This window comes from Lepidochelys kempii, chromosome 8, assembly GCF_965140265.1.
Source record: "Lepidochelys kempii isolate rLepKem1 chromosome 8, rLepKem1.hap2, whole genome shotgun sequence".
Taxonomy (NCBI): Eukaryota; Metazoa; Chordata; order Testudines; family Cheloniidae; genus Lepidochelys; species Lepidochelys kempii.
Window position 1 is genome coordinate 21,130,091 of NC_133263.1, and position 24,417 is coordinate 21,154,507.

The 24,417-nt window shown below is 47.5% G+C and overlaps 1 protein-coding gene across 2 annotated transcripts in view; it reads right to left on the reverse strand.

Annotated features, from left to right (window-relative positions):
* SH3PXD2B (SH3 and PX domains 2B) overlaps nucleotides 1–23,411 on the reverse strand; it is a 119,646-nt gene extending 96,235 nt beyond the window's left edge. For both annotated transcript variants that reach the window (XM_073355810.1, XM_073355809.1), the window contains exons 1-2: nucleotides 22,998–23,411; nucleotides 2,840–2,920 (exon numbers count right to left, since the gene is read on the reverse strand). In XM_073355810.1, the coding sequence (XP_073211911.1) occupies nucleotides 2,840–2,920; nucleotides 22,998–23,069 (153 nt within the window). In that variant the 5' untranslated portion in view covers nucleotides 23,070–23,411. The remainder of the gene's footprint in view (nucleotides 1–2,839; nucleotides 2,921–22,997) is intronic.
* Between the last annotated feature and the right edge of the window lie 1,006 nt (nucleotides 23,412–24,417).

The following is a 24,417-nucleotide window of genomic DNA, read 5'->3' on the forward strand; positions in this document are numbered from 1 at the left end:
GGAGAGCTTCCTGTTTCGTTTGCATGGGTAAATCAAGCAGACCTTGCTTATTTTTTTCCCTTAAGTGCTCAGAGTTTAGGGGAGGACAGTGAATGAGATTCTGCTTATATCAAGTGTGAAAAAGCAGAAGCACAAAAAATCTATTCTTGTGCAATAATCTGTTCCCCCTGAAGTTGATAAGGCTACACGGGTGTAACTATCAGCAGGAACTGGCCTGTGTTCTCATTCCCTTCTCAAATCACTCACATTCCATGCTCACCCAACATTTTCCACTTGGGAACGAAGTTAGTTTGAGCTGGGGCAGAAAATGAGGATGAACTTTAGGTTTATTTAGCTTTAAGGTTTTGGAATAAAACTCAAAATAAATCAAATGTGAGGTACTTTTATGATGGATTGAACTGTTAGAGAACCAGCAAATGTACAGAACGTACATTTAGCCTATTCTTTCAGTCTTTCTATCACAGCCTGCTGAGAAGTGGATTTAAAATCCTTGAGAGAGAGGGGATGGAGAAACCTATAACATTGTGTGTTGAGCTTCCTCCAGTGCTTTTGCAACCCCTTAAAAGCACAAATGTGTTGGCCTGAGGAACTAGGCTGAGCATAAGGAAAGAACTTGGTTGCCAGTGCATCCCAGTACAGAAAAATACACCAAAGAAAAAAATTGGCTTTCTTTGATTTTTAGTACAGTTCAATACAGTATTGAACACAGTGCATCATAAATCTGAAGCCCCTCGATGGAAGATACTGTAAAAGTTAGAGTACTGGTATCCAGAATGGGATGTTTTGTTTTTCCTACAAATGTGTGGGAATTTGTTCCTTATACATGGGAGGGGCAATAGCTCTGGCTGGAGCAGGATAGAATGTGCGCAGCTTCTGTGCAAGCTTCCCACCCTACCACTCTGGTACTGCCTCTTCCCACCGCCACCCCCTTGCCCTGCCCTCCCCACACACAGGCACTCATCAGTTGTCCAGAAATGGGATTCAGCACGCATAGAAGCTGACAGGCACTAGGACCCAGGAGGCAGCATCCTGGAGCTGCCTGCCAGCCTCAGCCAAGGATGGGGACAGAGGGAGCTTCTTCCCTCCCTGACAGCTAAGCAGAGCTCCAGAAAAATCGGGGGTGGGGGGTCCTGGGTAGGGAGACAATGCCTGCTCATACTACACCCACGGCTGGCACTGGCTCCTGTGTTAACCTTATTTTTAGTGTCCGGTCACCAGTGTTAACCGGATACCCTGCAGTGTGTTCCTGCAGCACGGGGAGATGCAGACAGGAGGGACTGGTAGCAGCAGGCTGCCGGCTGAGCTCCTTCCAAGCCAGAGGGGGCTGCTTTGCCTTTCCTGCTGGCAGGAGCACTCCAGCAAGGCTGCATGAGCAAGCTTGCTCCCGCTCATCCGGTCCCGGCCACGCCCCCTGCCCGACCAGTAGGGCCTAAAAATAGGAGGGCCTAAGGCTAGCCTTATTAGCCTACTGGTTAATCCGGCCTTGCTTCAGAAGACAGGATACTGGGACAGTCGGACAACTTGTCTGACCCAGTATGGCTGTTCTTATCTCAACCCTCCTCCACTTCCAAAGGGGGCTCTCAACACTTTCACACGGTTTATTATACTGTGAAAGAAAGAATCATTTTCTTGCTCCAAGTTCAGACTAAGCCTATTTCCAATGCTGACTGAGCTAGCACGCTAAAAATAGCAGTGTAGCTGTGGCAACAGGGGCGACAGGACAGACGGACGACCTGCCCCGAGTACAATCCTGTCTGAAAGTCTAGGTATGTACTCAGTGTTACAAATAGCTGTGTAGCTGTGGCAGCATGGGCAATGGGACGGGTTAGTTGCCCTGTCGCTCATGCTGCCTAAGCTACACTGCTATTTGTAAAGCACTAAATCAGAGCTAGTGCAGGTATGTCTACCCAAGCTGGAAATCACACCTTCCAGTTCGAATGCAAACACATTGGAGCCGATCTATAATCTCTGTTAATTCAGTCACATCCCCAAAAACCTCCATTTAGGATATGGTAACTATTTCTATGAGAAGACATTGCATCAGTCAAAAAAAACAGACAGGGACCTCGTAGTTCAAGTCACAAGAAGACAGCCACAGATTATGAAGAATGGTGTTTAGCATCCACAGTTGGCCAATGAAGGACGTAAAGGCGGTAGAGAAGGCAAAGACACGAGCATTCCATTCATCCAGTGTGAACGTTCACCCTGAACAGGGCTGGAACTAATTGCTGTCTCAATGCAGAGTCCGGAAAAGGCTCTGAGAAGCACCCTTAGTCTTCAGAATGTTCTCCCTTTAGGATTGGATTCCTGATAAATTTCAGCAAGTGACCTTAACTCTCCCCAAATAGCAACAAGAGGCCAGAGAGGGCAAACTGCAGTTTAGACACTGAAAGAATGATATCCCCAAACTGAACAACATTAGATAGACTTCTGGTAGGTAACAGCTATCATCTCTGTACATCAGACATCTAATGAGGGAAACAGTAGAAAGACAATATTCGTACATGCAAAAGCTACAGGGCACCTGTCATAAAATTAGGAGTGTCTCCCTAACCCTCTGTCTGTTTCTTAGCCACTTTCATGAACTGACAAAACTGTGTATAAGCAACTCTGCACAGTTCAGCTACAAGAGAGTCTAGCCAAAGGCTTGGTTTTCAAGGTTGTGTAAATATTACATTAAAAAAAACAAAAAAAAAAACCAAGACACAGACTCCTAAATTAAAACATTATAAATCTTCGTATAATGCAAAAAAGGAATACAAAAATGCAGAATAAGCAATATGTCCTTGTATGGGAACCTCAAAACGAAAAAAACATAAAGGGATGTCAAGATTCTTACCTGCAGGTCAAAGAACTTGCTGTACCGTCGATAAATGACTTCTGTGGAACCATTGGACCAGGTGACTTTGATTATATACACCTGTGGGGAACAGAGAAGGGGATTAGAGAAGAGTGACATCAATAGAACAATCTGCACCATTCCTACAATATTGAAAGTTAGGGCAGCTTCCAGAGTCCCACTGGTAGATCCCAACGCAGTAAAGCATCTCTATTAATAGAGGACTTAAGCACACACTTTAGTCCCACTGAAGTCAAAAGTTAAGCATGAGCGTCAAGTCCTTTCCTGCAATGGAGCTTAATGAATAATTTATCCAAAAAGACATCACACAGAACAAAATGTTCAGTTCATAATTGTGACCCAGATGATTTAGTAGCAGCATACATGGGCATTAGTCACTGAAAAGATTTCAAGAGTTCTGTAACATCACATAAACATCAAACACAAAATAAAACAAAATCACACCACCACCAGACAGATCAACAGTTAGTAGCTATACCATCACCACAAGCATCCCAACCATGGTCAGAAGGATATGTCTACACCCACCTCCCTAGGCTTTGGAGCCTGAGCTCCAGCTCCAGCCACAGCTTCAAAGTGCTGTTTACACAGCGATTTTTAGTGCACTAGCCCAAGCCTCACTAGCCCAAGTCTCCTGATCTGTAAGCTCGCTCCCATGGGTTCCAAAATTATATTAAGAAATATTCTTAGTGCACTAGATGGTTACTCCTGAGGGCATTCTGTGCCAAAAAAATAAAAATTCTGCACACAATATTTTAAAATTCTGCAAAATACTGTAAATTTTATTTGTCAAATAAATGTGGAGGCTCAAGCACAGCACTGGGGAGCGTGGGATATCACTGTGCAGCTTCCCCAGCACCGGGCACAGACTCGGCGGTGAGGCTGCACCCAACCCTGACACAGCGCAAGGACCTGGCCTGCCCCAGAAACACCCGAGGGCCCTGCCCCTCTGTGTGGGCAGGCAGGCTCAGCAAGGCAGGATCCAAGTGTGGAGGGGCTTAATGTGGAGGGTTTCTGTGTGGGGCAATCTGTGTGTGGGCAGCTCAGTGGGGGAATACATATGCACAGGGGCTTGTTGGGGGGTTCTGGGTGCAACAGTAACGGGACTCTGCAAGAGGTTCCAGGTGAAGATGGCTGGGGCTGAGAGATTGGGGGGGGGGGGGGAGGGAGAGTCTGGATGGGGGGGGGACTGGGTGTGGCGGGCTCAGTGGGGCTCCAGATGTACCTGGTTGGGGCTCAGTAGGGTGGGGATCCAGGTGCAGGGAGAGTGGGGCTCATTGGTGGGGGGTGAGGCTTGGCAGGAGGGTCTGGGTATGAGGGGGTCTGGTTGCATGGGGGTTGGGCAGCTCCCTGTACAGGAATCCCTCTCCCTGCAGCTGAGGAGCAATGGGTGCAGGAAGTGGGGCGGGGGAAGAGAGCTTGCAGAGCTTTCTGCAGCCAGGAGAGAAATCTGGGGGTGGGTCTGACCCAGCCCTGGATGCCGTGCAAGGGAAAAGGAAGTCCTGTCCTCCCCAGACCAGCCGGGACTAGCAGCTGAGCCCAGCGCAGGGTAGGAGCCACCAGCTGGGTCTTCCCCAATCTTGCCTCCTGCCCCACAGTGATTTACCTCTCTGGTGGCTGCCCTGGGCACCCAAAACATACTCCTGGGGAGGGTCGCATGACCACTCTTGTGGCCTCCCTTTGCTTCCCCATCAGAAAGCCATTTCTCTGCAGGCAAGCAAATAAATCTGTGGGGGGGGGGGACATAAATTCTGTGAATGTGCACTGGTACAGAATACGTGGCACAGCACAGAGTTGTAGCCTGTTGAGTTCTTACGATCCCAGCAAGTTCAGAGATCGCTCTGCATTTCCTCTAATGGCTCTGAATGCCTTGAGGTTGGTTTACTTTTAACTTGTTTTAGGTCAGTTATCTTCCTGTTCTATAAAGCAATCTGTAATTAATTCCTATAATTGTAGGTTATTCAAAGTGCTGGTGATGAACCACGGGTTTTTAATTGGTAATGAATGCAAAAATAAGCAATTGTGATTCATCTGCTGTGGCTGAAGGCAGACAAATAATAGAATTAGGTGATGATTTGTTATTTAGTACTTTATATATTTCACACAAAATAGAAGATGATCCTTGGGCTCCTGACAAAGTGCCAGCGTAGCTCTTGGTATTGCAAACTTTGCAATACCGTGGCCAAAAGCAAGGTCACTTTTCCCTCCCCAACCCCCTTCAACATATGCTCACATTTATGCTGCCAGAAATTCAAAAACCCACCCAACAAAAGATGAGGACAACTTTTGGAAGACCAAGGTTAACAGAAGCGATAAAACTTTAGATGATGCTTTGGCAAGAACATGGCTCAAGTATAACTGAATTAAAATATAATCCATTACATTTTTAAATTTTTCACCACAGAGCCATCCATTTCTCCAGAATGCAATCTGACCAGCATCCAGTGTCACTACTAGAACCTGAAGCTAAGACCAGGGGAAAGAGAAACACCTAACTATTTTGTCCATCACATATGCTTGGGTGTCCGGATACTATGGCATCCAATCTAGGAATAAAATTCATCCAGCATCTCAGACTGGATTGTCAATGTAAGACTAGCTAAAGCCAAGAGATCATAAAGGAGATCGAGAAGAGCTGAGTATTCTTAAGGGTGATGTCTTCAAATCAAGATTAAAGGAGATGCCATGTGAGGAATCATCTTCCTGTTCTCTGGATATGGGACTTCACTCCAGCACATTTTTTAAGAAAAGACACAGATGATCATCCCAAAATTTAACCTACTTCTCCTTCCCGCCTCACTTTATACACTGTAATGAATTGGGTAGAGTGTTATGGGCACCACTTCTGGTGATACCACAAAGCGCCGAGTGGCCCTAGAATGCAGCATCTGTGACAGCGATAAAAGTCTTAATGGATACAGATTGTAAACCTAAGTTGACCAAAGCCTAGGTAATCCTTTGTGCAGGTCTCTCCCCACAACCAAGGAAAAGAGTGCTTTCCCCATACAACTCTCAGTTCCAGCCCACCAGCCACCAGAGAGCACCTTTCACTGGTCAGTGCCAGCCAACTTGAACAAAATCAGAACACAGCATACATCTTTCTAGCCAGTAAAGCGTTAAGCCTCCTCCAGGGCACTTCCAAGCTGCTCTTAGCTTCCCACCAGGGTCTGCAAGGCAGCCAGTATGACATCATTTAGGTTGGCGGCTCTGCTAATATCCCAGCTCACATCCATTCCATAGCATTTCACAGGGTTATATCACTGCTGGCTGCCTGCCTGGAGAAAGCCTGCCAGTGGGGCAGGAAGAAAAGCCAATTTTTCCTCCATTGTTTATTCCTAGCCTGCCTTCATTTTGGCGTCAACAGTTTATTACACTGGGATGTTAATCAGCTTGTGCAAAGCGATTTACTAGAGCCCAAGTGAATTTAAAACTCAGAGGGGAGATAAGCCAAGAGGTTTGGTTGGGTGAGGGCGCTGATGGCTTTGCAATCAAGAGGGTAGGAATATTCTTCCTTTACTCCCCATTTCACTCATTTCGTTTAGGTGCTAGTCTTACTGGAATACCTGTATAACTGGTTTACACATTCCATTTAACAGCAGGACAGTCCTACATGGCACCCCCTGCCCCCAGCTCAACCAACAATCTGCAGAAAAAGCAAATTCTAAATATCTGTGGAAAACGCTGTTTCATCAGCTTCCCAGCAGGGAGAAGGCTTTAGAGCTCTTCCCTTGTGAATATTCCCCCCTTCATGCCAGGGGTCCCATGTTGCTGACAAATGCATGTTACTCTCTTCAGAGCCCACCTTATACCCCTCCCGTGGGCTATGCTCAGCATCTATATATACTAGCCCCTGCTGGCCCAGAGGACAAGAAAACCAGACCAGCTGTCCCTTATGGTACTGGGGCCACTAAGGACCAGACTTTCAAAAGGTTTTTAGGCACCTAATAGGATTTGCAAAACTCCAATTGAAATGAATGCCAGTTCAGAATCTACCCTGCTTAAGCACTTCTGAAAAATCCCACCAAGTGCCAAAATACCTTTGAAAAATATCTCACTCGAAAACCCACAGTTTAGGGCAAAACGGTGTTGGTGTAGCACCTCCCACCAGTGTACATCATCCAACTGGAAGAGCTTTCTGTAATGGGAGGTGGCTGGTGCTGGACAGAGGGTGCAAGTTCTGGGTCCACAGAATTCAGTGGCCCAGCTCCTGTAAGGAGAAGCCTAAGTGGATTCAATCTCATCCACAGTGAAGCCACCCTAAGCCCAGTCCGAACAGCACCATGTGAGGAACAGAGGTGAGGGAAGCGGACAACTCAACTCAGTGGAAAAGTGTTCAGTGGGACAGCCCTGCCCTCGCTCGTTGGTGTTCAGAGGTGGACAGAATTACTTAATAGATCTTCTCCAGACACAATTTCTATGATCCTATGGAAACAGGATACCAAAACTAGCATTACCCCTTTTCCAATGGAACAGAGGCTCCTCAAGGAGCGGTCCTACTGGCACTCCAACCAGCTCTCCCCTATTTCTCTGCACCCACCCAAAGTGCTCCATCCCAGAGTGACAAGCACAGCTGAGCTAAGCAGCAGAGAGGAGGGGGGAAAGTCAAAGCTCATTTCCAACTTGCTCATTTCCTAGAGGGGTGGGGAGACAAGAGCAAACAGCGAAGAAGCCAGAAGGGGGCTGCAACACCATCACGTGCAATGGCCAGCAGCCAAGACTAACAGTCCCAGTGGTCTAAATATTTACAGGCCTTCCCAGGCCAACAGCAGGGTGTGCACAGGAGAGAGAAACTAGCAGATGCTGTGAAACCTAGGAACTGACAGTTCCTCTTTCTTAGAAAAAGGATTCCTTATTCTTCCTCACTCCCAACCCAGTATCGCTAGAAAGTGCCAGCACCACTCTCCCATCCAGGCTGCTGTATACATCAGCTGTGTTAAACGTCAATTAAGTTTGATGCTCAGGCACAAAAATCTAGGGTTGGCATAAGTAAGCAGGACTTTGAGAGTTGTGCCCTCTGACACCACAGCTTAATTGGACCCCAAGACCTATAAGAGAGCAAAAGATCTTCTAGGCTGTGCTCCTGAGATCTGTAAAAACACAACTCCTGGCAGGGACCTTGCCCTGACGAGGAACAGATGGTGTGGGTGCACAGCATCATGCTCACCTCACACACCATATATGAATAAAGAGAAGAGACCTCTAGGCTCAAGATGGTTCATGGCCTCAGATCCATTCTAAAGTAGAGGCAGCATGGACTGTCTTTTCAGATATACTACCCATTCCAAAGACAGGGGAGTAGGTCTTCCCTCCAGCTCCATGTTGATTTTGCTGGGCTGCGAAGGGTTCAGAAGTTGCAATGCGAGCCTTACAGAACAAAGCTCAGCTAGACCCTTGCCTAACTAATCAGACCTTCCACTTGCTCATTCCTTTGTGTGCTGAAAGCTAAATAATCCTTTACACAAAATGGAGTGAGAGAAACATGAAATTCTGGTCCCTCTGACAATCACACCTGTGACTTGGCTCCCCCAAACCTCCCACTGAGCACAGAGTTAGGGGTACCAACTTTTTAAAAGTTAGTGAACAAGACTGGTGAGAGGCAGGCAGTATTTCCAGCTAACAGACATTTCTGCACATATCAAGCCTACTCCAACTGATCAAAGAAGCGAGAGATGGACAAAGACCTATTAGGTCATCTTGTGCATCCTATTGACCAGTGCAGGATTGTTCCCTACAGAGGCGCTCTCATATGACCTCCTGCATATCACACACAATCCCTTCCACCCCTCTGTATTCCTCCAGGTGGAGCTCAAAAATGAGAACCTGCCAGTAGAAAGTGGGACCAAAAAAAAATAAAGAAGAACTGCCAAAAATGACAAGTTGCTAGAGAGATGCAAAGGGCATTTGGCCAACCGTAACAGAGCTGTCAATGAAAGCTGCCAGTCAATTATCATGTTAGAAATTACTCTGGCAACTGGAGGGGAAACATGCTGGCAAGTTACAGTGAATCAAATGCCTTCCTCCAACCCAGAGGGAGATCCATACCCTACCCTACCCCCCCCCCCCCCCACCAATGGGAGCATACAGCAAGGATGAGGAAAACCTTAGCTAGGTCTGCTGACAATGGTATCCACCAGAAGTAGCATCACATATATAACTGAGAACTTCATCAGCCGACTCCAAATGCCACAGAATCATCAGAAAAGCAGAATGGATGGAACTATGAAAATCCCAAAGGAAAACATCAGAAGCAGCCAAGCAATCCCAAAGTCCAGCACATCTCTGAGAATGGGGGGTTTAGCATTTGACCAGGAATTCAGTTCAAATTTTGTCTCTTCATGGCATGTTCAGCCCAGATTCCACCCCCCAGCCCCATGCTCGAAGAAATTAAATGTCCAGGGAGTATTGTCTGAAACTGGGATTATTATTTTAGAGACAGCTGGAGCTGGATCTTTGCATTGCCAGAAACTACACATTTGATAATTAATATTCCTTGAACTCCTGAAGTGGTTGAAGACCATAAAGCACTTTACAAACATTAAGTCTCACATTTTGCCTGAGGCACCCTTCCCCAATTTATAAACAGAGGCAGGCAGTTTAAGTGACTTGCTTAAGGTCATTTAATGAGTCAGTGACTGAATGAAAAATAGAGCCAAGGAATCTTGATTCCCAAGTCCCTCCTCAAAACACCAAACCACTCATTCACTGGGGTCACTACGTATTACATTTGACTCTAGGAGTCTCTGCTGGTGTCCTCACCTAAGCCTGAAAAGGGGATATAAAGCACATACATCACGTATCAGGCTTTATCCCTCAAGCATTGAGCCAAAAGACAGAAGTCACAATAGAACATACAGCACCAGTAACAAGAATTCTCCCTTAGAGGTACCTTTCTTAGACAGTGCCCAAGAGTCAGGTAGCTACAGACATGGCTCCCTACAGGATTCAGGTTGAGTCCTGCTTTCCATAAAGCCCACATCCCCAACTTGTAAAACTCACCTGTGCCACGGTGGGCCAAAACATAGCCTCGGGGTAGCTGCATCTTAGGAAGTTCTAGTGTTCCTAAACTCATACTACAAGTCTCAGAGGGGAACAGGACCAGCCCACTTGGATGGAATCTTCACTATGTCCCTATATAGAAATGCAGGATTAAGATCTGCTCTATGCATGCTGGGTGTGATCATCTGGCTCATGTCAAGATGCCGACGAGTTAACTAGGTGTCCCTCATCTACGCTCCCATTTGGGCACAATCCTCGGTTTCTTCAGAGAGAGGCAAAGATACTTCACCTATTATTAGAGCCACACGCAGTTACTAATGGAGAAGACACTTGTTGAGAATGACCCAGCAGAAATACGCAATCTACTCCATCTCTTATACTGTGCCCATCACTGAGATATCCCAGTGTCCAAGTGACTAGCACTCTACATCAATGACCTGCAGCTGCATCTATAGGAGACAGTGTTCACTACCTCATGTGTGCATCCCAGAGTAATCCCATCAGCACCAGAAACCAGAGATCACTTGGCCCTGAGCACCACACATGGTACCAGAATAACCTCACATCTCACCTCACACCCCCAAACTCCTACAGTCAGATCCAAATGCAAAGCACTGTATTTCCTCCCTCATCTGTTAGAGAGGTTTAGGGCATATCTTCACTGCATTGTTAGCGGATGGTAGAACTCTAGTTTTGCCCCTAACCTGACTCCCATCCACACACAAACAATCTCTAGTTGGAGCTAGCTGGCCCATGGGGTTTGAAGCTGGGGTGGTGCGGAGCTGGAGCAAGTAATGCAGTAGGGACGCAGCAGCTTGAGTTACAACTCATCAGCTGCTAATCCAATCACCAAGTAGCTCCAATGTAGTTTCTCCAGTGTGGTTGCTCTCACAGTAGCTAGCTGGAGTGGAGTAACTTAAGTGCACTAACTTAAGCTACCCGTTGCAGTAAAGAAAAGCCCTTAGTAGAGGTTTCTTGTGACTATTTCCTTCCTCCCCCGTCAAGACTCTTACAATGTAGTGCTTCCATACTATAATGAACAAACTGGACAGTGTGTAAGTAGGCTTTTGCCCTTTACTGCACAGAACCAGTGCTGCTCAGCTGTGAGTCATAGCCCTTATGCTGCTAATGGAGATTCTTCCTGAGTTCAAGTGATAGGGGCCTGTGTGTTTCAAGCAGGGAGAAGAATGTTCTCTCCCTGCAGCTGCTGTGAAGTTCTGAGTGGCCATGCTCTGTACTGCGAGGCACACTGTGAAGTCATAGGTGGCCGCAGATTTGTCACAGTATCGTAGTACTGGCTGCCAAATGTAGAATCCCTCCAAATTGATCCCATGCCACTCAAGAGGCATAGTAATCATTTACATCACAAAACAGGAAAATGTTGTTGACACCTGGGATATAATTTCCTGGGTTGGGCTCCTAGGAAGTTTGGTGCTGCTGACCCTTCACTGGTAAGAGTGTCAGTCCACAGACACTCAGCACGGTTACTAACACAAAGCCAGATATAACAACCTCCATCAGAGAGAAGCTGTCTGCAGAGTGATTTCAAATGGGTTTGAGCCTGTGTGGTCCTATGTCCAGAGAGACACTACGTACAATAAACCTCTCTGTAGATTTTTCCACAATCTCTTTCTCCAGCAGATGGAAAAGCATCAGTCCCTCCACCTCACCCCCACCCCAAACACCAGGGAGACAATGCTACTCTTATCTCTGGGAATGTTGACTTGTTCTGCACTCCTAGAAAGCAGTGGGGAGAAATAATCCAAAGGGGCAGGGGAACCAAACCAGCTGAGAGAACTGACCAAAACAGAGCAGGGGTTAATAGAAAAGATGAAGGAGGAGGAAAATTATAAGAGGAAAAGAAAGAGACGGGAGGTGACTGGAAACAAAGAAAATTCTTGGCTGTGTGCTGCTTGCTTTTGGCCCCTGTCCACTGGTCTCCGAGCCCTTTTCCACAGCAGGAGTGCAGGGCTGTGGAGGGGAAAGTGGAGATCTCTCTAGCTTTCATGCTGCAGGACAGTTGAGAAGCCCATCAGATGCCTCTCTGGGCCAGTGTCAGGCCAGGAGAGGGGAGACAATCTGACAGCTCCATTTACTGGCATGCTTGGCTGGCTTTGAAAGTTTTGCTATTCCCTTGCGCCTGCACAGCCTGTTTCACGAGCCAAGCAAGCGAGAAGCACAGACGTTCTGGTTCAGTCGGCAAAGACAGCACCAGTGGGGAGCGGGGGGAAAGAGAGGAATACTTTCCAGCAACAACTGCAGGGCATCTTGATCCTCCACGTTCATGTTTAATTTAGAGACAGATAGAGATAGAAACAGCAGCATTAATGCTGCTGGATAGTGGAGTAGGGAGAAGTCAGGAGACCATGGGATGAAGATGGGCACAGTAAGAAGTAGGAGGAGACAGTGAGATGAGGATGGATAGAGTAGTACCCCAGCATGCCAACAAGAGAAAGCAATCTAATTGCCCACTTGCCCTGGAGTCTGCTGGACTATACATATCAAACACTTTTAATTGCTTGGATTCACCCCTGTTCCAACTCCCAAGGGGTGCCAGATCTCCACATTTTGCTACTTTATAAATCAGATGGGGCGAGGCATTATCTGAGTGAAAGGAAAAGGAACAGCTGGTCTGAAAAGCATATGCACCCGTACTGTGATCAGAGACCCCGCTTCCTGGGCTTCCCTCACCCTTTAGGCAAAGATTCCTCGGTCCCAAGACACATGCACCCGGAAGGTCAAACTTTGCTACGAGTCACACGGAAGGTCAAACATATGGGTTCTCTTGTTTCCCCATTTCCCAGTGCTACATGGAACAGATAAAAGAGAGCTCCCCTCTCAAAAGAAAGACTGTGCAGGACCCTTGATTCAAAGATCTAATGTCCTTATCTCTTTCAAAGAATTTTGTAACTGCAATTTAACATGAAAGCTACTGACTACTTCTGTTTTTAGACCCAAGCACAGAGCTTTCCCATTAACTTCCAAAGGGTAGGTCTCTGACTGAGGTGGCTTGCTAAAAATAGCAATGTGACAGTGACAGCAGAAGCAGCAGCAGCAGAAACTAGCCACCCGAGTACAGATACCTGGGGAACTAGCCCAGTGCTGCTGCAGTTACATGGCTATATTTAGCAAGCTAGCTTAATCAAAGCTAGCCCAGGTATTCCTACATGTGCTGCAATTAAACCCCCTGATTGCAGCGTATACATACCCTATGCAACCACAGGCAGAATTTGGTCCTTTACAGTTTTGTTGTGCTAGGGTATTTTAGGTAGTCAGTGTTAAGATATACAGACAGAGAAACAAAACTAGTAGTACTTTGCATTTCTATGGTGTTTTTCAGGACCCAAAAATGCTTCACAAACATTAATTAAGCCCCAGTCCCTAGGGGGAAAGCAGGTAAGGACATGGAGAGATCACTGTAGTGGGACATAGCAGCTATTTAACACCACACAACAGACTAGGACAGAGAGTAAAGACGGGTCCAAACCCCCGTGAACTTTGGGGGAAGCCGGTGCTCCAATGGTTTCAAATGTTTTGCCTTGAGACCACGACTAACAGGAAAAGAGCAGCATCACAGCCTATTGAAAAGAAATGTCACATTTTGCAATGACACCACAGCTGAAGGCAACACAGGAAGTTGCTAAGGGACCTTCTAGGAAGTTGTGATGGAAAGGACCTTTGAGCCACCCCTTGCCCTTTACCAGGATCAGCCTGCCTGCCAGCAGTAACCCCTTGAGTGAAGAAGTTTTCCTAACATGGAGGATCGAACCCTCTGCTTTCCCAGTTTTTATTCTATAATGAAAATCCTAGTTTTCTGTGTGACCCCTGGATGGATTCCTTACCAATAAGTCATTGTTCAACCACATATTTCCCCAGACTAAGCATACCCACCTCCTTAAATCTTTCCTCATAGGACATTCCAGCCATACCCCAAGTAAATGTGGTCATTCTCTCGAGGATTGTAGGACTTCCAATGCCCTTTTAAAGCTACGCAGCCAATATGGTTCAAAAATAATCCAACTATACATGGTGACTATGGATGCTATCCAACTGACTAAGTTTGAACCACAAACTCTTTATTTCAAAGTTCAAGGGGCACAAAGTCTCCAGGCTGCCACTTCAGTTTCTGCAGATGGCATCTTCTGTTCAGAACATTTGAGCAACTGATAAGTTATTGTGGTTCTTTAGATCAGCAGTCCCTTGGTTCAAGGAAGTCACTTCTTCTTTAATATTCTAGATCTGGTTTCAGATTAGTGTTATGCACATTTTATTTGGCAAATGAAGTTACTAGTAGCTGGTTCACTGTATATGATAGAAGCTCTAGGACTGCCTTGCAGAAAAGAGACCTTCTAAGCTTTAAAGAGTCTGGGCTTTAGACCCAAACATAATTTACCTTAAAAATCATTTTTAGGTCAACATGGGGAAAACTCCTATGAATTGTAAACATCAAGGGCCAGACTTTCAGGCAAATTTGTGCATGTGTTTTGCATGCCAATCCAGTACTTTTTTAAAGTACCTGGGTAACTATATATGCAAATCAGGTAGTTACAGACATCTGCATGGGCATTTACCCAGCTTGCAGCAATACTCAAGGTAACTTTGTGTGCACGCGTGCGCACACACACACAGTGCATATGTAATTTGCAACAACACACCTAATCCGGACACTAGTTTTGTGGGATTCTTCCCATGCACACACAACCCAAAAATATCATTATGCTACAGTGAAATCTAAGAAAAACAAAAAAACCCTCATCATTTCTGTAGAATACACAGAGTTTTGTTTTGTGCTCTGCAACAGCAGTTTACTATTTAAAAACTATAACCTGAGAGGAGTTCTAACAGAATTGAGGAGAATGGGATTGTACAAATGAAAGAAGCAATGAGGGGATGACATAAATTATTCACCAATATCACAAAACATGTTAACTGCAGCTGCCTTAAAATGAAAATCTCTGTTTGCTTAACAGATGAAAACTAGATTTGGCAGGGAAAGTTTACTTTTAGGCTTCTAGGAGGGTATTACAAACAATGGAACTATAAAAAGAAACTGGGCAATATCCTTTAAAGGAAAATTTAGTCTATTTCAACTAGCAAACTACAGATTTAAAAAAAAAAAACAAAAAAAACATTCATTTATCAGAACCCAAGACTTGGCAGAGCAGAACAGAATGACAATCTGCCATTCTGCTGCTTGTAACGATTATTTTTAAACTGTGCTCTTGGACTTTGCCTCTTACGATTTGCAACGTAGCCTTAGGACACACTCACTGGCAATATCCCACAATGGCAGAGTCCTGAAACAGAGCTGGAGTCTCTTACAACACTGTTGGAATGGAAGGGTCACTGCAGGGTTACTGTCCCACTGCATGAATGAAATGGTGTCACTTAGAATTTGGGCTAGAGAGCTGTAAAGTCCAGGCAATCCAGCCTGAGGAGTGAGACCAGCCCCTTCATCTTGGAGAAAAGTTAACCTCAAGAATCTCTGCAAAATCATCATTTTTTTGCTACTTCCCCTCCATTTCCAGACAAAGTATGAAGAATGTTCAGCAAACTGAATGGTCTGATTATATATCAGCACATAGGGATGTCTGGCATCTATACTACCCGACAGGATCGGTGGGCAGTGATTGATCCAGCGGGGGTTGATTTATCGTGTCTAGTCTAGACGCAATAAATCGAGCCCCAAGTGCTCTCCCGTGGACTCCTGTACTCCACCACCGCGAGAGGCGCAGGCGGAGTCAACGGGGGAGCAGCAGCAGTCGACTCACCACAGTGAGGACACCGCGGTGAGTAGGTCTAAGTACGTCGACTTCAGCTACATTATTCACGTAGCTGAAGTTGCATAACTTAGATCGATCCCCCCCACCCACCCACCCAGTGAGGGCCAGGCCAAAGAGAAGTTGCCATGCCAGCATCACAATCCTGTTTTACAGCTGGCAAAGCAAGTTCAGGGCTCACATCCGTGGAGCAGGAAGTAAGGCTATGCCTACACTACAGCCTATGTTGGCATAACTTATGTCAAAAAACCACTCCCCCGAGCAACGTAAGTTACACCAACCTGTGCACAGCGCTCTGTCAGCGGAAGAGCTTCTCCTGCCAACATAACCACCTCTGAGCGGCAGCAGCTTCATTTTGCCAATGGAAGAGCGCTCTCCCATCAGCAAAGAGTGTCTTCACCAGACATGCTGCAGCAACACGACTGTATCAGTACAGCTGTGCCACTATAGTGTTGTACATATAGACAGGGCCTTACGATTCCAACATTCCTCCCGTTCCCCATAGCCTATCTGCTAGTGGGAACAGGGCTAGTTTGATAGAAGTGGGAGACCTATGTGCTGTGAGGAATCCCCAGCTCAGTAACACTGAAGAAGAGAAAGTCTTCCAGGATTTACCACAGTGAGGGGAGCAGGAAAGAGGAAGGCACCTCCCACAATTGGCTCTTGGGCCAAATCTTACTAGGCTTGCTCACAAGTGGGCCCATCAAGGAGCACAACACTTCACACATGTGTAATGCAAGCAGGATTGGACCTCTTCAGTTTTACCCATTGACTGAGCCCTTTTGAGTGCAGCTGGGCTCATTCTGAATCATCTGCACTGCCCAGGTGCTTTCAGGCCTTGTCTAGACTAGGATTTAAAGGTGTGACGTCCACAAACATTAGCTAGCATGTCTGAACAGACTAATTAAAGGCCATGTCCACACATATGCTCAACTGGCAGAGTTAAAGTCTAGTGAAGTTCCCAGATTTTAGCATGTGTTAAAGCCTACACTAAACTATTCAAAAATGTTAGGCTAAAAAGTGTGATGTCAGCGATCCTATCCTCAGCCACTTGGGAAGGAGGTTAAGAAGTGCCTGATATCACTCAACAATGATCTTTCCAACCCTGTGATGGCCTCTGAAGTGACTCATGAATGTTCCTCCTTAGCCAGAAAGGCAGCAGCCAGATGGGACATGGGGTCAGGAGGGATTAGAAGTGGATGGAAATATAAAGGCTCCATAAGGGATGTTGAGACCTTCTCCCTGGAAACTATTGTGTGTGTCACTTCTAACAGTAGAAGGAGGGTTGCAAAATTTCCAGGAGAGAGAGAACAGCTCTAGCATATATGGTTAAGACAGCGGCAGAGGGATGCATAACACACACACACACACAGTTGGCGCATATGCCAGCAGAGCTGCATGGTATTATTTCACTCCCACTGATAAGACACCACAGACTCACTCTTCAAAAAGGGAGACACCTTCAAAACAGAAGGCACCGTATTTCTGCCAAATGGGAAACGGAGCTGAGGACATAGAAGCTTTTGTCTCTGGCTGCACAGCACTGCACCTTCTACTGTGCTCAGATACCATGGTGATGGACACCGCATAGGAACCTGAAGAAAATAGGTATTTCCAGACCTCAAAAGCTGGGGAGTAAGACCAGCTGAGTCCTCTCTTGACCCAACTTTATTGGGGGAAACTAATATCCCCAGTTTCTCAGAGTGGTCTGTGTGCAGGTAATACAATTGACCCTTTGTCCAAGCTAAGTAAAGTCTTTGATCTAAGTGGGGATATAAATGTCATGGGTCATTTACAGGTCAGGTCACAGTGCTGGGAATGGGGGAAAAGAGTTCCTCCACACTCATATATGATGCTAAGTGGCTGCCCTTAGGGGACGGAAAAGAGCAGGTTTATGCTCAGAAATGAGATGCTTGGAAGCTAAGGTTTAGTATGTATATTTTGTGGCTGGCTCTGATTTGCCAGCAGATACAGTCAAAAGCAAGATGACTCAGCTGCGTTCAAAACCTATTTTTTCCAGCAAAGGAGGAGGGGATGATTCTATATAATTAACTGGCTTGGTGAATCTGCCTGGTTCCTACTGATCTCTTCAGATAGAGACAGCACTCTTCTCATTTACTCCAGCACCAACACAGCTCTGTGAGGCTCTGCTTTCCGGAAGATTCTAGACACTTCCTAGGCACTGATCCAGCTTTCAGCCTCCTTGGCTTGCCCTGTTTCTTAACTCCATCCGAGGAGAACTATTGTGAAGGAATAAGACAGGATGTTGAGACTTGGGGGGGTTCAAAGAGGGGAACCTCCCAGGAAGCAATGAGTGGATGAGCAGCACACAGTCAATCACCAGAGACCAGTTAAAGAACACACCTTTCATCCACATTCTCCTCACAAGCCAGAAAGTTTCAGGGCAGGATGTTCCACCACATTAAGGGTTTTATCCTCCAAACTGCACATGTTGAGTAGTGATGGGAATTGTCCATACCACAAAGCCAACCAGAATCCCACTAAAATGTCCCCATCTCCATTCCCACCCCCAAGAATTCACGAAAGATTTTTCTCTGCTAGAAGACAGTGAATGTTACCAATGCTCCTGATTCCATCTGATCCCCTGGGACTGTCTCTTTGTGGAGGTATACAGCAGGCAGCAAAATGACCTCTCTGGCTGATTAAAGAACAGAATGGATGAGTTCCAAAAGGACCCCTGTCCAGTATTCCTTGGTTGGAAGGACTGGTGGCAATCACACAAGAAGCCTGGAGGGGAAACAGGGACTCAAAGACCTGGAGAATTCCCAACCCCACGTAAAGAGGCCTAGAAGAATGAGGAATTAGACACTCTTGCAGGTATCCTCCACACACCTACAGAAACTGAGAACAGTTCAATAGTTACCTAGTCTCCCAGTACAAAATACAGAAACCGTAGGAAGCCAAGTTGCCTCACATATACATTTTCCAGGAACGATAATGCATCATCTAAGTAAGATGAGCAAGCATGGTCAACACAAAGTAGAGGGGGAAAGAGTTGTGAGTTTGGGGGCTGGAGGAGGAAAAGCAAAGCAAAGTTTGTGTCTGCATCCTTGGGGGCAGGGGAAGAAAGCTTGGATCTGCTTAGTTATTGCTATGTTACCAGACTTCTGGTTTTCCCTTGCTATTTGCTCACTGCCACATGGTAGCTTCGCTAGCAAACTGTAGGCAAGAGTAACCCAGAGAGGTACCTTTTAAAAAGGTATCAGAGGGGTAGCTGTGTTAGTTTGGATCTGTAAAAGCAGCAAAGAGTCCTGTGGCACCTTATAGACCAGGGGTCAGCAACCTATGGCACGTGTGCCAAAGATGGCACGCGAGCCGATTTTTAATGGCACGCTGCTGCCTGCTGGGTCCCGGCAGCCGGGACCCCGGCAGGCAGCAGCGTGCCATTAAAAATCCTGCCTGCCCCGGCCCGCTCTTCTCTGCGCCCCCACGGGTGCAGGGTGAAGAAGGTTGGTTCTGCCGGTTGCTGCTGCAGAGCAGGCAAGGTCCCCCCCCAGCGGGCTGGGTTCCTGCAACTCCTCCGCTCCCTCCCTGCCACCGATTAGCTGATGGCCAATGCGAGGGAGGGGGAGAAGTGGAGAAGAGGTGGGGATGGGGTCTTGGGGAAGGGGAGTGGAATCAGGGCATATCCCCTCCAGCCCCCTGCCATGAGCCGCTCTGGGTAGGGGGCTGGGAGCAACCCCACAACCCTAGCCCTAACCCCTGCACCTCCCCACACACACTCAGCCCTCTATCCTGACCCCTGAACCCCCCCACAACCCTAGCCCTGACTCCAGCCCCCCACACCCTGACTCTTGCATCCTCTACATTCCCACGCCTACCCTGAGCGCCAAACGGGAGCTCCTGCACCCTTCCCCCCGCACCTTCACCCCTTGCACCAAATGGGAGCTGCCCAGGTAGCACTCCACACCCAAACCTCCTGCCCCAACCCTGAGCCCCCTCCCTCATTCTAGCTCCTGGCCAGACCCTACACCCCAACCTGCTCCTTCACCCCCAGCCCTGTGCTCAGTGCACTCCCACCCTCAGCTCAGTGCAGAGAGAGAGAGGAAGAGAATGGGCTAGAACCAGGGAGAAGGCAGGTACCCACTTTATGTGAGCAGGGCCAGGATCCCAGACCAGCAGTGGGCTGAGCGGGGCCAGCAGCCGGGACCCTGGTTGGCAGAAGCCAGCAGACGGAACCCCAGACCAGCAGCGGGCTGAGTGTCAGCGGGCTGAGCCACTCAGCCCACTGCCGGTCTGGGGTCCCAGCCACTAGCCCCGCTCAGCCCGCTGACAGTCTGGGGTTCTGCCTGCCGGCTCCTTGCCGGCTGAGGCCGGGACCCCACTCAGCCCGCTGCCGGCCTAGCGGAACGGAACCCCAGGCTGGCAGCGGGCTGACGGCATAAGATCAGCATTTTAACTTAATTTTAAATGAAGCTTCTTAAACATTTTGAAAACACTGGTTTACTCTACATACGACAGTTTAGTTATATACTATATAGACTTACAGAGAGAGACCCCTTCTAAAAAACGTTAAAATGTATTATTTGGCCCGCAAAACCTTAAATTAAGGTGAATAAATGAAGACTCGGCACACCACTTCTGACTGGTTGCCAACCCCTGTTATAGACTAACAGACGTATTGGACTCTTTGCCATTTTTAAAAGGTAGCATTTCTTCTAAGAACTCCAGGGTGTCACAGCTCAGTCATTATTAAAATGCACATTAGTGGAAGGAGAGTGTCACTCAAATTCCTAACGTCATAGCCTAGACCATACAGGAGGTGCCTTATGTGGTGCAGAATTAACAGTGTGTGCGTCAATGGACTGTCCCATGTTACGGTTATGCCAAGGGGAGAAGCCAGCTTTAAATTTTATTAGTTATATTTCAGGGCTTTTTCATAAAGTGTCCACTAGGTATTGGGAGGTCCCTTGATCTGTAGTTTATAGAACATGGGCAGCTCACAGTGAATCCAGGACAGAACCCTCTAGCTTCACTTCACAGTCACACGTGGGCGGAGACAGGCAGTACAAACAGGTTTAATTGAGCTCCTTGATTGCTATCTAGAAAACAGGTCTGTCCCAGTTTCAAAATAGGCTGGGGCACAGCAACTCAGAACTCTGCAACTGGTGGATTTTAAAGGCCATGTTACCAGCACCAGTCCATCTACCCACTAGAAAACAATGTACTAATGGCACTTTCTGGGGTTCTATTACACCAAACCTGTCAGGTACCTTTCCAGCATTATCATCCTTTCACTATGAGAGGAACTGGGTTGCAAATCACAAACACTGGGAGTGCAAGTTCCCAACATTAACCATAGCTTTGTCTGCTAGGGGCGTGCCTGGGGTTCTATTATACACGGTGCACTGCGTAGATTTCCCACACTACACTGGACTAAATCCAGCAGCATCTCAGCTCCAGAAGTGGTTAAGGCCAGATACATTAGAGGAAGATGAAAAGTCTCTTCCACACCAATAATATATCACATTGGGGAATTTATTCCCCATCATTAGTTAAGCGCAGACATATACAACACTGTACAAGACACAAAGACAGAGATGATCCCTGTCCCCAAAGAGCTCCCAGTTTAGCAGGAATATACTGAAAATCAGCACTGGAGCAACTCCCTGACTGATATTATCAACTGGGCATTATGCATGGAAGAAACAAACAGGCCATGCAGACTATAGGACTCATGGCTATTAAAAGTGGAACAAACCCCCACATTCTATAAGTACAACAAAATGGCTCCCCAAAAGCAGTTAATATCTGCACCCTGCCAAATCCGGCACTGCAGACTTCCATTTCACAACCCACAAGGAGCCAGAAAACCACCGTTCTGTCTGCACCTCTGCTCCCATGTTATCCTACAGTCCTCATCACTCCTTGTTCTTCTCCTCGCTTTCTTGTGTGCTGCCCCTCACACTTGCAACAGCCACCAGCTTCCTGCATGCCACCTGCCTCTCTCTTTTTCTAGCCTTCTCAGTTAGACTTCTTCAGCCAGTACATACCCTGTGCATTATTAGCCATTGGCCTGGACACCCTACCGGGGCTGGATTACAACCTCCTTGGACAAAGGGCTTATTTTGACATGGTCTGTAAAGCATTATGCACATTTGCTGAGCTAAATAAATAGCAACAACAGGCCTTTGCCACTAGGTAGGTGGAATATCAGAGAGGAGAGAGCAAGAGGTCCATTCATAGACATATCTTGCTTCAATGGTAATGACATAAGGCAGGAGTCGGACTGCAAGTGCTCCCAATAGGCTTGCTCTCCCAGGCAGAACCTGACAGCTCAGTGTTGCTGTGAGCCGGTCATGATACATCAAGACTAGGATTCAAACAGCCAGCAATGTACGCACTGGGTATGGGACGTGTGAATACGAAAAGACTTCCTGCCTTTGCCCTTCTCAGGCTATAGAAATCCAACATGCATTTTTTAATGTTAGCTTCATATATGCACAGAGCAGTACAGTGCTGCCTACTGTGTAAAGTAGGACAATTTAGGCCAGAGCTGAGATAGCAGAATTGTCTGAACAGCCATCACTTTCCTTTAAGGGAATCACAAAATCCGCTTGCTAGCCAGGGAGGCAGCTGCTCTCCGGACTTTGCTCCAGCAACTATAATCTAAAACAAACTTTTAAAAAATGACTACTACAATTCTGTACCAAGAATCTCTGCCTCCCACGCTGGGTCAGTGCTTCGGGAACCAAGGAGTCAAACTTCTCCAGAGAGGAGGTCCCTGTGGTGAGCAATATGTAACCCTTCCCCTCCCAACCAAAGAAGGTCCAAAGGGAATACCGGCCCTACAACTAGTACTGTGTGAAAGACACACAGTGCCCTGCCTTTGTTTAGTTAAGACAACACAAATGGAGCGCAGCGGGGGACCTCATGCGCTCCACCAGCCCAGGAGATAGAAGAGAGTTTATTCTTCAGTAGGGAGCTGCTAAGTGACTAACTAGTAATACTAAGAAATTGTAAATGCAACTAACAAAATATTGCAATTGCAATGAATTCCCTGTTAAGTTAACTTGGAGAAAGAGGGTGGTTAATTACACACAGTAAAACTTGAAAAAGCTACCCGGATCCTAAGAAGATCCCCTTTGCTAGAGAAGCTATCACTATAACCAGCATTTTCTTTCAGGACTTTACCGAGTCCCACAAGGAAAGGGTTGGCAGGCTCCCAGCCCAGCAGCACCAGGGAGGGCTAGTTTTGGTCTATTTGGAAATAGTTACAGAAAGTCAGAAACCTTAAAGTGCTCCCACGCCTTTCCCAAAGGTCCTGGGGATGGTTTTGGGACCGGGTGCTCCATCCCCAGATCAGGGGGGCGGGACTGGGGGGAGGGTTAGACACTCACATAGTGTTTGTTGGGGGTTCGCCTTTTCTGCACGTCCAGCACCTTCACCTCCAAGATGCTCCTCCTGGGCATGGCTCTGTCCTTTGCAATCCGGCCCCCAAAAGCAAAGGGAAGTGTACAAATAATCCTCCGGGCTACAAAGAAAAGAGGGGGAAGAGCAAGAGACCGGGGCTTGGTGCAGCACAGCTCCCGCCACACATACAGCTTCCAGGCCTTGGACTAGGGAGCAAGCATAGAGAGGAAGGAGGGGTGAAAAAGAAATGCCCTACTCCACGATCAGAGAGACGCTCAGCTGGGATAGCGATAGCAAAGCCTCTGCCACCTCTCCTCTCTTCCTCCCTCCGGGCCCCTCTCTCCAGAGTTTGCAGATGGAGGACTCCTTCTTCCAGCCCACCCCTGCCGGAGCAGCCTATCCCGCCCAGGCACGGGCAGTGAGTTATGTGCTCAGACCCAGCCCAGCTCCCGGGGCTCTTAAAGGGCTATGAGCACACTAAGGCTCAGCCAGTGCCTGCTCGCAGCGCTAGCCTCCGCAGCTGGCAGGACGGGGTGAGGTGGGGGGACCGACGCCTTTCCAGTGACAGGTTTCAGAGTAGCAGCCGTGTTAGTTTGTATTCCCGAAAAGAACAGGAGGACTTGTGGCACCTGAGAGACTAACCAATTTATTTGAGCATGAGCATCCGATGAAGCGAGCTGTAGCTCAGGAAAGCTTATGCCCAAATAAATTGGTTAGTCTCTCAGGTGCGCCAAGTCCTCCTGTTCTTCTTCCAGTTACACGAACTACTGAGGCCGCCAGAGTTTCTGGCACTGTCTCCTGCTGCTGCCTTTGCCTTTCCCGGTCTGCTGCTCCAGCTCGGACTGGCTTTGGTGTCCCCGTCATTGCCCCGAGGCGGCAGCCCCGCCAGTCGCATTCTGGGGAGCACCAGAGCAGTGGTTTTCAACCTTTTTTTCATTTGCAGACCCCTACAAATTTTCAAATGGAAATGCGGAGCCCTTTGGAAATTTCAGACACAGGCTGTGTGGGCCCACAGGTTGAAAACCACTATTCGGTGGTAACCCCACCTTTCCCGGACCCCCAAAACCACTGCTCCAGAGGATGGGGGCAAAGGACTCTTGGAGACTGAATTCTGGTGGGGATAGTCAACTTGTGCTCTGAACAGTAGATTCCCCACCCCATCATCATTTTAGCCCCATCGGTCTCCTCATTTGGCCCCAGCTTCTTTTTAGGAAGGGACAAAGGGAGCCGTACGGCAGCAGCTAAAAGCAACCAAAAGTTCAACAGCAAAACGCCTTCACCTCACGGGGAAGAGCAATTTCCCCTCCCCATTCGGGAGCGCAAAGCAGGCTGCTCGGGAGACAAGCGGCGCTCCCCAGAGGAGAGGAAGGCGGCCTCCGCGCCGTGCGCGTCTTCCAAAGGGAGCCT